This window comes from Odontesthes bonariensis, chromosome 4 (assembly GCF_027942865.1).
Source record: "Odontesthes bonariensis isolate fOdoBon6 chromosome 4, fOdoBon6.hap1, whole genome shotgun sequence".
In the NCBI taxonomy this organism is placed as follows: domain Eukaryota; kingdom Metazoa; phylum Chordata; class Actinopteri; order Atheriniformes; family Atherinopsidae; genus Odontesthes; species Odontesthes bonariensis.
Window position 1 is genome coordinate 4423754 of NC_134509.1, and position 14455 is coordinate 4438208.

The window sequence follows — 14455 nt, forward strand, 5'->3', positions numbered from 1 at the left end:
GCTGCTTCAATCAAGCCACCTGGTTCCCATCAGCTCATCACCCAGTCTGTATTTAGTTCCCGTCCAACCTTCAGTCTCTGCCGGATCGTCATTTTGTCTCACGGTTTATCGGAAGTAACTTCTAGCCAAGCACAGTCTAGTACTCTATCTGTTGCTAATAAAAATCTGTTTTGTTCAGTTTCCGGATCTGCCATCCAGCCTGCCAGCTCGCCTGCCAGCCCGACCGTTCCCTCTAACTAACCTGCAGCTGTTTCCCCCTGGACCCCCTCTCCAGCTCATACCCCCTTGGACCAGAGCCCCACCTTCCCACACCTTCCTTTATAAATGAACTTGTTCTTTGTCAGTTGGTGTCACATTTGGGTTCCTAGCAGAGGCGTGACAGGAACGTCATTCCTGTTCGAATAGCAATAGCCATTTGTGATGAGCGCTTATGACCAATAATTAGTTGACTTAATTACTAAGTAAATAAAAGAAAATTACATACTCCATTATGATTTCCCTTTGGGATTAATATTTTTCATTTAACTGAGTTTCTTATTTTCATTTTATTCAACTTTAATTCAAATTTCCATTAAATTTCACATGATTTCATAGAGAACCTGTAAGAATGCTGTATTAATGATCTCACTTTGGTTTTAACACAAACTTTGTTGTTTTATGAGTAACGGCAAGGTGGGAACATAACATAAAGTAAATTTATCTAAGATTAAACTTGACTATAGAAAGATAAAAGAAAATACATACTCACTCACACACACACAAAACAATGGCAAGTGTCTAAAAAAGCTATTTCTGCCCTGTGAGGAGCTCAATAAAAGAGAAAATTTCTTATTAAGATGGAGATTTTCGCAGTGAGGTGCCAAGAGAGCAATCAATCTTTACTTTTGCAGAAAAGCAGACAGTCCCCAAAGAGGTCAAACATTTATATCAATCCAGTCTGGCACTGTGGTATTGAAAATGACATATTTAACATTCCTAATCTACGCTTGCGAAAGAAGAAAAAAAGAGAAAGAGAAACTCCTGTCAAAACAAAAGCACCAGTGTGGAGAGGGGTGGAGGACAATGCTGATGACAGGTCTAGTATCCCCCAAAGGCAACTGGAGAAGCCAACAACTGAAAGATGGAGCTGTCACAGCATTTTGCAAAATGATAGATTTCTGCACAAGACCAAAGGGTGTCACTTTGTCACTTCTCAAGGTGGGAGGAAATACGTAACTCAGGCATTTTGCATCTGTCACAAAGGTATGCCATTGCTCTGTATGTAACATTAGATTGAGAAAAAATAATCTTATACTGTTTGAAACACTGAGTGATGGAAGGGAAAACATGAAAGAAGAGGATGAAACGGCAAACTTTTGACAGACTTCTGTCCAGTTCTGAATAACAAAAACAACAGCATTAAGTGTAATATTAATGTTCAAAAAGTACATAACAGTGTGTCTTACAGCAAATACATTTAGTAGTTAATTTATTCAAACTAGATCTATCTCTAGCTGTAAGATAACAAAGTTTAACCTTTACTGCTGCTGCCATCTACTGTCTGCTATACTCCAAGTAACACGAGGCAACTTTAGCAAATAATCGGCATATAATTTCATGGAATATGTCTAAGTTTGTGGCTGTGGTAACTAATAAAAGATTTGTAGACTTTTCTTGCAGAAACCACTATGATGTAAACAACTCATGCATATCTAACTCATAAACATACATGCTTAGGTGTATTGTAAGATTAGATTAGTTACATAAAAAGGAAGAAGAAAAAAGCAATTCTATTGATGCCTAAAGGACTGTATTAACAAATTTTAAATTAATCAAAATTAGTTCAAGATGAATAGTAGACATTAAGATTAAGAGAGAGATTAAGATTAATCGTGACGTGGTTTTTAAATGTGCTATATAAAAAAAGAGACTAGAGTAGACAAACCAATCACTGGGGTGTGCTTGTGAAATCAGGCTACAAAAATGGCTTCGTCTTAGTTTCTATCCTTTCTGTTTGTGACGGAGAATCTTCACAGTGACGCATGTTGGCATCATGTTTCACTCTCTTACTTTCCCATCAACAGTAATGACTTTTAATTAAATCATGGCCAACACCGAATGCCAAATGGGCTAAACAAGAAAAATTTGATCAGTTCATTTTGCCTATAGAGTGACTATAACCATGGCAACAGTTGGCCTGGAAATGTTTGAAAAACGACTCTCTGCCTTCATCTTGTGGCCAGTCACAGGAAGCTCAATTCAGAGATAAATCTAACTCAGCATACCAATCAGTGAGCTGCAGTCTCTACGAGACAAATATGGATCATGTATGATCACTGTGCAGGATACCAAGCAGTACAGAGGGGAAGACACAGGTGTTGAGTTCAAAAGTGTTTTTTTTATTTACCCAAACATGAAAAACAATGAACAAAATCAACAACTGAACCGGCATGCCAATAAAAGAGGTCAAATCAAGATACTAAGTCAAAAAACATCACTAACATGACTCAGACAGACAGACAGACAAAAAAAAACCAAAAAAAAAAAACCAAAAAACTGACCTAATGAAATGACACATAAGGGCCCTTAAATATTGTTTAGCTAAAACATTCACACACAATAGGGGAAAACAAAAAGGCTGCCACATAACTACCAGCACAACCCCACTGAGAAACATCTAAACACCCCCTTCAGTTCCCCCCACTTGACATGAAGCATTGGTTCAGTCCAATCAGGCCATCAGCAGTACTTCATGCATCTCAGCCTGTAGCCACATCTTTTGCCCATCAGGAAGGGGAACCCAAACACCAAACCCAGGTAACTCCAACAAAGAAAGAAATAAGTATTAATACAACATAAAACTGAATTCACCTTGCAGTGTCAATATGTGTGCACTCCATACAAACCCTGCAAGGCAATAGAGTAACAAACTACAACACATTATATAATTAAAGAATATTCAAAGTAATAATTACAAAGTAAATTAAAGAAACCAAATTGTGGTAGGCTGTGGCTCGCCATCACAATCACACTGATACAAAATATTGTATGGCTCTTCAGTGGTTGATGTGGTTTGTCTTAATTCGCAGCAGAATTTAAAGTGGACATAAAATGGAAATAAATACCCTTCAGAGCATATGGGTGCATGAATTTGACAACCAACTCACAAACTATAATATATATATATTTATTGGATATAGCTGTCTGGTGTCCAGTGTATTCTGTCATTGATCATCTGAGTTCTCAGGAGTTGAGCCAGACTTGTCAGATAGCTGACGGCTGGGCATTATTTTTACAAAAATGTAAATACATAGTATGGATTTATGCTTTACCTGTATTTTTATTGTGAGTTTGTGTTTTTTGCTATGCTTTTAGTTTTTGAGTGTTTCCTGTTTTCCCAATGATGTGTCATGGACTTCCTGGAGGGTGCTGGGACTGCTGGCTGAGTGATCATTCAACTCACCTGTGGCAGCACACTGAGTTCTTAAGCTCAAGTCTTCTGCTCGCTGATAGATAGATAGATAGATAGATAGATAGATAGATTATCTATACGTGGTACCACTCTGGTCTACTATGTAATACATTCTCTCCGCTGGTCCGAGTGTGAGCCGAGTGCTGCTGCTTCTTACACAGAAGTACTAAACACAACCCCTCTTCAAAATAGATAAACGGAAATAAGACCTTGAGAAAACATGATTATTTGGGATTCAATGCCTCATTTAACAATAGGAAACTGCGGAGAAAAAACAGAGGTGCTCCATTTGTAAGATTTCACTTTAATAAAGATTCACATCATCAGACATCTGTGATTCAAGAAGGAGCTTGTGAAGAAAATTCAAGACTTGTGCAAAGATTTCTGATTTGGAGGACAAATGAATATTAAATCATTTTTGGTAAGGATAGTAAGCACAGTCAAAAAAATGAATTTGTTTTTGTCCCCCAGAAATTGCCAAAGTAGTGGTTGACGGTCAATGTTTCTATGTTATACATTTTATTAGTGGAAATTTACGTTTTGAAGTGCTATTTGCTTACATAAACAATAGATATATATATATATATTTTTAGCAGGTGTTTATCTTTGTAGGTACAGTAGAAAAAGCAGGGGATTTCATGACAGGGTGGGTGTAGCGCAGAAAAAGGAGCAATCAAATGTTCAACTCCGAGCTTGTGCTTGGGCAAGACACTAAATCCCACGTTGCCCAAGATGGACCCGTCGATATGTGTGATTTAGAGGGGTGCTAGAGGAGACCATGGTTCTGCCAGAAGAAACTGCAGGGCTCAGAACAAATGAAAAGCAGTTTCCGGAGGAAATAAAGGCCTTGCAGTGTGCGTTTGTGTGTGTGCTTTTTGGTGTAATCGTGTTTGATTGGATGGCTGTATGCCCAAGAGGATCTCAGACAAAGTTCTGATGGAGGCTTTTCTGGTGGTGACGCCACCAAGTGGAACTTTACAAACGCAGCAGATGACCTGCAGCTTTTATGGGCTCTGAGCAGCGGCCTCCTGCTGTCAGTATGAAACACTCAAACTCTGCAAACAGCTCTTTTGTGGCTGCAAGCGGGAAATTGCTTCAAATTTGGTAAGAAAAATCTTTATTCCTCGAAAAAGCCCCCCACTAACTGTTGAGCACCCCTCTGTCTAGATAGAAAATGACCTAAAGGCTGAGCCAACAAAGCTTTATCACATGACCCATATCTAGGTTATCTTTAGATCCTTTGTACTTTCTTGTAAATTTACTGTCTAGGTAAATGATTGCAGGCCTATTTAACAACAGTCTTCATTAAAGACTTATGACTTTAGGTGATGGGCTGAAGCAATTCTATCTTTATGCAACAGGGGGCACTGTTTGAACAAGCTTTGTTTTGATTCTATGAAAAAGCACACTCCAATTAGCAGTAACATCCATTTTCTATACCCACTTAATCCAATTTAGGGTCGCGGTTGGGCTGGTGCCTATCCCAACTGTATCCTAACTTTATGTCTATGTTTGATTTGTGATCATCAAGGTGGGATTTTACCTGAAATTGTACATTTCTATCAGAGTAAAAACAAATCAACAACAGAAGCAGACCAGAAAAAGAAGCAAGTACAATACTTAACGAGATGTACCTTGGTAGGAAACCAACTAAAAATAGTCACAGAAACAATCATGCACAGACAAACACAAAAAAACAATAATGATTAAGAAAAAGAGACAAAACAAAATAGAAATGGACGATGTAGTGTCCTCATTTCCTACTTACGTGGTAAAGAAAAGATTTGCAAACGTAAAACATTCTAAAGTAGTTCAAGTGGTTCATATCTGAAAAAGGACGCAGATCTAGTCTAACTTTTGTTGCCGTTGATCAGTAATGCAAAGTATGCTAAATAATTGATTGGATAAAATACCGTGAGACATAAACATGTGATCAATAAGAAAAAAAAGGAGAACTAGAAAGAGCTCTTCCTGTGAAACAGCAGTGAGAATGCTTATGAGCTGAATGGGGATGGCTGACCATGCTAAAAAAGCTGAAAATAGTTCAATTTTAGCAGTAAAACGGTTGCTAAGGTATTGGTTGAAGGATTTTTGTGTACTACCAAACTTAACATTGGAGTTAGTCAGAGAATTTGAGAGGTTTATCTCGGTTCAAGGCTCATAGCTGAAATTCTGTAAATGTGAGCTCTTTAGTAGTTACATTGGCTGAAAGAGGACACATTTTCCTACATTTTAAGGTATAATTTATTTCTCTAAGATAAACTGTATGAAAGTTAGAGGAATTTGTTTGAAAAAACTGAAAAATTTTAAACTTATAAGCACGCACTCAACTGTGTGCTCATTCATAAAAATCAAGAAACTGTTTTTGAAACTGTCATATTTCAAAATTGGCTGAAGATTTGAAAAAGCTGAAATAATTGGATAATAGCTGAATGTCTTGTGACCCATTTAAAGCTTGAATGGTGTCTCTAGCTGAAAGCATGCAGAAATAGTTGGAAAGAGGGGGATGATTTGGAAGAGCTGAAAGCAGTTTCCATTAATTTGAATGATGGGAAAATTTTAATAAAAGTTGAATATATTAAAAAGTGTAAAAGTTAAAAACACCAAAAATGATAGCAGGAATCTGCTGACAGAGCTGAACGTTTTGATACCAAAATGGTAGAAATAGCTGAAAGTATGCAGGAGTAGCTGGGTGCCTAAAACTGGCGGAATAATAATAATAAAGAGAAACAGGAACTTAATAGTAAGAATGCCTTAAAGCATTCTCACAATAACCTATATTTTCAGTGACAAACTGAAACCCCCTACGCCCTGTACAACCACCACAAACCGCAGCACCATCCAACAGGGTGCAGGTGCTGTTATCTTCCGCAGCAGTCGTCAACTATCAAAGTTTGGGATGGAATTCACTGTTGGGCCAATAGCGACAAGGCATCAGACTTTATGGGCCAATCACAATCCAGCTTTGTGTTGTGGGCGTTGCCCAAAAAGGAGTGCGGCGGTAGCTGTGCCTCATCCTCCCGGGCCGGGAGGAGTTCGGTTGAGAGGGTGCTGGATGGTGGGGGAGTACCACTGATGAGAGAGCGGGCGAAAGAAGAAGGGACCGTTTTAGTACACGTTGAAGGACTAATTACGTCTATCTGCTGGGAACTGAAAAACACCAGGACCAGGTTTTATTCATTTACTGCTTGTGGTAAGTTCAGGAGAAGAAGCCTGGGTAGAGATTTCTTTTTTATGCCGGGATGTAGCCATTAGCAACAGTCACCGTTAATGTTAGCTAGCGGATTATTGTGCCATGACTTTTTTAATGATGGAGGACCTTCAGGTCTGCTACTGTTAGCCGTCTTATTTCCACCCGTTTCATGCAGTCTTCAAATATTATGAGTTGCTTGGTAGAAGTTTATTATTTACGAGCCAGTAAGGAGACGGCGTGGTCACTGTCTCCCTGCCTTTATCCTCAGCCAGACGTCTTTGAGCCTTCCACACCCCATGATGGGATTTTGTCGGATGAGGCTGCACAGTTCATCTCTAAAATGCCCAAATGTTCGTTGAAAATACAAAATATACCGCTTTGGAATCTTCGCGGGTCGTATATGGTCTCTTAATGTTAAAAAAAAGCACTATTAGGAGCCCACGGTTGCGTCCTCGCATTCATCAGTAGGAGCGGGTGTAAAGCTGAGACACAGCACGCCAACTTTGAGCTAACGTTAGCCGGCTAAACTAGCCAATGCAGCTGTTTGGCCTGCACAGAGTGCAAGTCAGTCTCCTCCAACTCCTCACTGCCGAGACATCTTCCCGGACTTGTTGTGTGATAAACACAGTTATATCCCTGTGGACTTGAGCTGAATAATGGATGGAAGTGACTGGAGAGATGCAGCGATATACCACAGCCGGCAGCCAAACTTGATCCCTCATCCCGCGACCTGACCCAGATTCGTATCTGACCACCAGCGCCTGGTTTAAAAGCATGGTATGGAAGTTTTTCTGTGCCATCAAGAGTTGGAATTTGAAAAACCAACAGTGTAAAAAAAAATCAATTTCTAAAAACAAAAATCAGTGTAAAAAAAATTCAACATCTAAAAAAAAATTCAGTGGAAAAAAATTCAACATCTAAATTTTTCTTAAAACAAAAATCAGTGTAAAAAAAATTCAACATCTAAAAAAAAATTCAGTGGAAAAAAATTCAACATCTAAAAATTTCTTAAAACAAAAATCAGTGTAAAAAAAATCAACATCTAAAAATTCAGTGGAAAAAAAATCAACTTCAAAAAAGTCAGTGGAAAAAAATTCAACTTCAAAAAATTCAGTCAACATCCGGGTAAACAGGGTGAAGCAATCGATCCCTGTCTCAATTCATCCAACGGCAGCCAATCAAGTTACGCTCCATTGGACAGATCAGCTCCATAGATATTAGTAATATCTATTACTCAATTTTACTAACACAAATGGCAAATAAAGTAAACTCACTCACCGAAGCACCATCACCTGCGTTGGTGGACGTGGCTGATCTGTGAATTTTTTGCCACTGAATTTTTTTTAGATGTTGAATTTTTTTTTACACTGATTTTTGTTTTTAGAGATTTTTTTTTTTTTTTTTTTTTACATTGTTGGTTTTTCAAATTCAAAGTCTGATTTTGATGCTGTAAAAATTCAATATTAGAAATTCTTATTCAAACTCTTGATGGCACAGAAAAACTTCCATAGAATGGGGCTATATTGCTGGTTGAATATCTTCAGCTGAGGTTGTTGTGGCTGGCAATCAGACTATTTCTTTATCAGCTGTTGGGTAAACCCAGTGCCAAGTTTTACAGCAGCTAATCTGCTCTGGATGGTTTCGGCAAACTTTGGGGAAATTAATTCTGTTATCTGTAATCTGATTTTTTTTTATTTTTATTTTTTTAAATTTTATTCTCAGTTGATTAATATGGGAAGCACACAGTCACTAACAGTAATTTATAGTAAGAGGAGCTGCAGCGGCTAAAGAAGAGCCTTTGCTTTTCCATGCACATGTTGAGTACTCAAATTAAATAAAAAGAAAATTATTGTACATTTTTGATCATCTGACCTGACCTTTTTTTTTTTTACACATAAGGATATGCCCATTATTATTACCTGTATCTCAAGTCAACCATTCAGCAATTAATTAGCAATTATATTAAAAATACTATTTGTTTAGACAAACGACAAAAAAAAGCAAATGAAGTTATTAGCAGACCACTTTGATTATCCTGATTATAAAATAGATCAATAAAATGGAGGTGGTAGCTGCACACATGGGTCGGTGTAATAAATGAAAGGAAATGTAGATGAACCAATCTGGAAAAAGAATTCAAAATGCATGCATCCCATTTTTACTTTATTTAAATCTCTCACTTGATTAGAACAGTTGCTTTTAACGGGGGCTCACTTCATATTAATTTTCTAACTTTTTGAAAGAATTGATGACATGGGATTCGAAGAAGGACCCTTAGTTTAAAAGACTAGTTGTGCTTCATTAATATTCACATTTATCTCTATCTGACATCGATTTACACTGTACAAACTGTATTTTTCATTATTATGAGGGCGACCACCACAAGCCCTGCAGTATTACGGCAGGTGAGCAGCAGCCACCATTGATGACTATGATAAACACTGACAATTGAACATATAAGTTTACACACATTTGCTACATTTTTTCAGTGCTTTTGTTTGTCTGTTGGTTTGTATAAAATGACTGGGCACATTTCAGTAGATGTAATGAGAGGTGGAGCATGGACCTGGTCAAATCCAGATCCCTTTTTTAAACCTCAAGTGAAAGCATTGGTCTTTGAGTGGCTGGCCTTTCTGAGTGCCCTTATATTAGCATATGTATATTTAGCCTTAATATAGGCTCATTGAAACAGTAACATAAATATGCAATAGATGTTAAATGCCGTTAGCTATAAAGATCTCCATTTTTGAAAATTTAGATGTGATTGGTGTAAAGTGATTAAAATGTGGGCTTTTTAAGAGCCAACGTACCCAGAGCACCTACGCTGTCATTCACCAACAGCTTCCTTCTGTGTAGGTTGCAGCTTGGTTGGACCAGTTAAGACAGTATCCTGTAGTACTGATATAGCTGTCAGCCTTCAAACTGATCTAATCTAAACTGTTACATGACGTATATATAGATGAGATATATATATATTTTCAACACTGTTTATAACTAGCTTTCGCCTAAACAACTGTGGACATATTTGGCCATTGTGGTCCAAGTTACAAATCAATAAGCAAGGCTTCTTAATGACGTGATAAAGACTGACATGTTGATATGAAGCTTCATGTGCTGTGGTAGAGGATTGTTATGTTGTCAAGCATTTGCATTCAAACTCACATCTAATCAGTTTTGGTGCAATATGTTGGTTTCCTTAGCTAGGAAATTATTTTTGAATGGGCTCTATGAATGAATTGGATTATTTTGAAATTAATTATGATTACAATGAATTTAACTCCAGTTGACTTGAATTGGACTATTATTTAGGTGCCTTGAGAATTGAATTGAAAATTACAAAACAAACTTTAATGGAAATAAAGAAGGTTATTGAAAATGTAAAGCAGCATTACTAGTTTTTTTTTTTTATTAACTGTTGGTGTGTTGTGCACGCTGACATTCTGTCACACTGTCATTTGTTATGGCACTTGTAGATAACGCACATCTTTAACCTGCTAAGACCAGTTAAGTATCTGCCGTGAATTCTGGCTTTTAAGAGGATCTTTTACACATCTCAGCTTGATTCACAGTGGCAATCTTGCTTGTTTTCTTTTGTGAAAAGTGAAAATTCTGTTTTCTCTCCTTGCCGCAGGTAGCCTGGAGTGATTTGCTTCTGGTCTCCAACAGCAATGTCACAAAGGAGTGGGCAGGAGGACCCAGAGCGGTACCTCTTTGTGGACCGCGCTGTGGTTTACAACCCGGCGGCACAGGCGGACTGGACTGCCAAGAGGCTCATATGGATCCCATCGGAGCGTCATGGCTTTGAGGCTGCGAGTATTCGTGAGGATCGTGGGGATGAAGTGGTGGTGGAGCTAGCAGAGAATGGGAAGAAAGCGGTGGTCAACAAGGATGACATCCAGAAGATGAATCCCCCCAAGTTCACCAAAGTGGAAGACATGGCTGAACTCACCTGCTTGAACGAGGCGTCTGTGCTTCATAACCTCAAAGACCGATACTATTCTGGCCTCATCTATGTAAGTATGCGGAGGAAACCCATTCTAATCAGTCAAAAACACATCTAAACATCTGATGAATACTTATTTTTAAATCATTGTTGTGATTTACCACTGTAACAGCGTAGGAATTTATGTAATCAGTAACGGTGCCATATCCAAGCAACACAGAGGAAATGTTTTTTAGTTGCATTAAATCTCAGCTGGGATAGGTTTCAACCTCCCTTCACCCTCTACAGGAAAGAGCAGACATAAATAATAAATAGATGGATGGATTACATTGTTATTTTAAAGGTGCACCAAACATACCATCAGTCACCTGAGACGAGGATGCTTTCTAGGAGCCACCCTTTAGAGGTGGACTGGGCAAAGCTAGGTGGACAGAGGTCCTGGAACTAACCCAGAAGTTGGAACTTGTGGAAGTTGCAGAGAAGACGGAGGCCTTACTTTGCTACTCTGACCCTGAAATACACAAAGTGATTTAGAGATTGGCTGGATGCACTGTTGACACAGGTGTGGTTGGTGTCTCTGCTGTTTACTGGAATACATTGGCCTTACAAAAGCACCACATTTGAGATTACTTTAATTAGATACGCATTAACTAATTATAAAAGATGAAAAGAAGCAAAATATTCCCTTTTAAAAAAACAAAACAATAAAACTCATGCCAAAGTTATTTCTTTCAGTCATGTCCCAGTAGAACTGCTGTTGTGCAAGTTCACATGCAAGATGCTGGTCCATGTTGATAATTAGCCATTTGAAATTCTAAACCAAGTACACAGTCCCAAAGTGAGCTAGTTTCTCTCTCTCTCTTTTTTTTTTTTTGGTTTGTTTTTTTAATCCCTATGATACACATGGCCCTGTACTTCGAGCAGCTGCATCCACATCTCTGCATTTATCTGTTTTATTACAAACTATCAAGTTACTCAAAATCAAATCTGCTTGATTTGATTTTACTCCATTTGCCAGTTAACCCTTCTCTCATTTGCATTCTAATGCCAACATATTTGAAACGCAGTCCTTAAAAGTAGGACAGGATGATACGCAGTCAGAAGAGCTTCAGCAGCTGGCCAGCACAAACACGCATGCATTTATCTATTTTATTGCATTTATCTATTTTAGTATAAAACATCGAGTTAATCTAAATCATATTGTGATTTTTATTTTATTTTTTTTTAAAACAAACAAAAAAAGAGTCATGTTTTGAATGCGTAGCCTACTTTATTCGGCAGCTTATAAAGTAAGACGCATGTGATTTTCTTGTTTTTCACAATCTCAAGGTTGAAAATGGTATGATTTCGAGTGATGATTCCCCATTTACATGATGCAGCAGAGCTCTGTAGCAAAGGAGAGGAAGGGCCATATTTAGTATTTGCTACACCTAAGGGGAAGCCTGTAACTAGATAATGTAATGTCATGTAGTGCATACAGTGTCTAAAATGTATTTTTGTATGGTGAATGTAACCATGTGTTTTTAAGATTACTCAATCCATTATACAATATATCTGGTGTGATTATTAAAGGTTTCTCTCTGTATGTGCTTGGCATTTCATATTAGATTCTATAAATGTAAGAGTCTGAGAAACAGGTTTCCTTAAATGGAAAAGCCATAGTGTTCCATATAATCTGCTGATTTTCCCCTGTGATTATGACCCACTAAATGCATTCCTGGAATAGCCCAGACATGGAGCTTGAGCGACACTTGAGACCTAGCGAGGAAGCGCGTGCTGTGGGCTTCACACTTACGTGCATTGTTGCAAAGACAAAAATGACAAACTCCATTTGACCTGGAGCTCAGTGACAAAGGGGGCAACTTTCTGCACATCTACTCGATGTGGTTGATGTTGTACTTAAAAAAAATTATTTTTCATACTTTTGAGGAACTGTTCTGGCCACAGCTGAAGAAACTCTTTAGTATTAAGCCTCAAAAAGAGCAATGAGTTTGTTGTTTCTTTCAAACTAAAGTTTGTCACAGAATGCATAGGTAATCTTTTTGTTGTCTGTTATCTCAACCCTTATTTGTCATATGAGTTACATCAGTATTGTCATCAGGGTCGTCTTTGTTATTTATTTTTTGTTCAGCTTAAAGAAGGCCAAGTGAAGAGGATGTTGGTATTTTCAGAGGGCTTGTAATAAAGTAAGACCCCAGCCACATGTCTTAGCACAGGGAGGCCAGTGCTGAGTCACACGGTAACCGAACCGCCATAACAGAGCTCTTTGTGTTCACTGATAAGCAGCATCTGTCTGCTCAAGCAACTGAATTCTTTTTTTTTTTTTCAGTTTTACTGTGAGAAAACTGATGGCTAACTAACAACTAATTCATGTCAGCTTCTGCATGATCATTGCTGTGCTGCAAGATCACAGAAGAGCCTTTTGTTCAGATTGAGGTATTTTCTTGTGCCGCGATATTAGAGTCATATCATTTTCTTTTTAAAGTCACCAAGTGGGAAAGGAAAGAACATGGAGTTTAAAGAGAATTTACTTCGACGCATGCATATCTGTGCGGGTCGGCTGCTTGAGCATTTCTGACTATGCGTATTTTCCTGTCCTGCTTTTAAAGGTAGGGTAGGAGATCCTGGATTTTGAGTCCAGCGAAGCTGCATTTTGAAAATACACCGGTAAAAAGTCCCAACCCTTTTCTTCACTTTCCCCCCGAAGCCACGCCTCTAGAGTACATGCACGAGCACGAAGGTGCACGAGCGCTGTTCTGACAGCAAGCATCGATCGTTGCCGTATTTAGTATTTAGTATATGATAACTATACGTTTAATAATGCTAGGTGCTAGCCAAGCTGGCTCTAGTTTAGCTTCCTGCAAAGCTTCTGGACACAAGTAATTCGTTCATGGAGCAGGGTACGTGCACAGGGGGAAGGAGGGGGAGGGAGGAGCAGATTGCAGTTTGATAGACGCATCAGAATCCAATCATCGTTAACGGTCCGTTCAGTATGATTGGATAGTGTTTTTCCTAGATTGTACGTTCTAGAGTCCACTAAAACTTTTGATATTTGTGTCAAAACTTTTAATTAATTGGTTGCAATGGGGGTGTGAAGAGTATTTCAAGCAATATGAAAAAAAATGTTCCAGAAAAAGATCCCCTACCCCACGTATCGTGTGACTCCCATGAATTGGACCAGCATGGTGTAGTGCTGACACAACTTTTCTGTTGAGTTTGTGGCACACAAGATTGTACCGCAGGATGTATTTACCACTGGATCAATGTTCCCTGCGCAATCGTGCACTGCTCGCACATTCTCAGCGCACAAGAAAATCTATGCAGCGCATAAAATAAAATTCACCATAAACTAGGGATGTTAACCGATGACCGTATGACCGATGGTTGACCGAATCAATGTCGTCCGGTTAGAATTTTTCTGCCGTCGGTTAAAAAACAAAAAAAACCCCACAAATGTAGAAATTGTTATCATCGTTACTGCACCATTCTCACAGTCGTTTTGACGTGAGAAGTTAAGTGTTGCGTGTAGGCTAATGCAAATGTATCCTGACGGCAGTATTGTGACAACCTTCACTGCCAGCTTGTTAGTGGCTGCGTGTGGACTATGACATAATGATAATTGTAACACTGTAATGACAAAAGACACAAGACTAACTTAGCCTACTTGTTGTGATATATTCATCTGTACTTAAATGGCATGACGACAGGAACTTATTGCAAAGGATTTTGTGCAGCATAGGCTACGCCACAGAGGCTGTTGGCATTCGGTAAGTTTTTTTTTTTTTAACAAAGTCATTGGTTAACCTACTTTCCTGTAACACCACCAAATGCACGTTCTCTGTTTGTGACTTTGTAACGGGGGCTTTTA

The 14455-nt window shown here is 38.5% G+C and overlaps 1 protein-coding gene across 4 annotated transcripts in view; it reads left to right on the plus strand.

Moving 5' to 3' along the window:
• The first annotated feature begins 6469 nt into the window (after positions 1–6469).
• The window catches only part of myh10 (myosin, heavy chain 10, non-muscle), a 76720-nt gene continuing 68734 nt past the window's right edge, over positions 6470–14455 (plus strand). For all 4 annotated transcript variants that reach the window (XM_075462560.1, XM_075462562.1, XM_075462561.1 and 1 more), the window contains exons 1-2: positions 6470–6644; positions 10276–10657. In XM_075462560.1, coding sequence (XP_075318675.1) covers positions 10313–10657 — 345 coding nt within the window. In that variant the 5' untranslated portion in view covers positions 6470–6644; positions 10276–10312. The remainder of the gene's footprint in view (positions 6645–10275; positions 10658–14455) is intronic.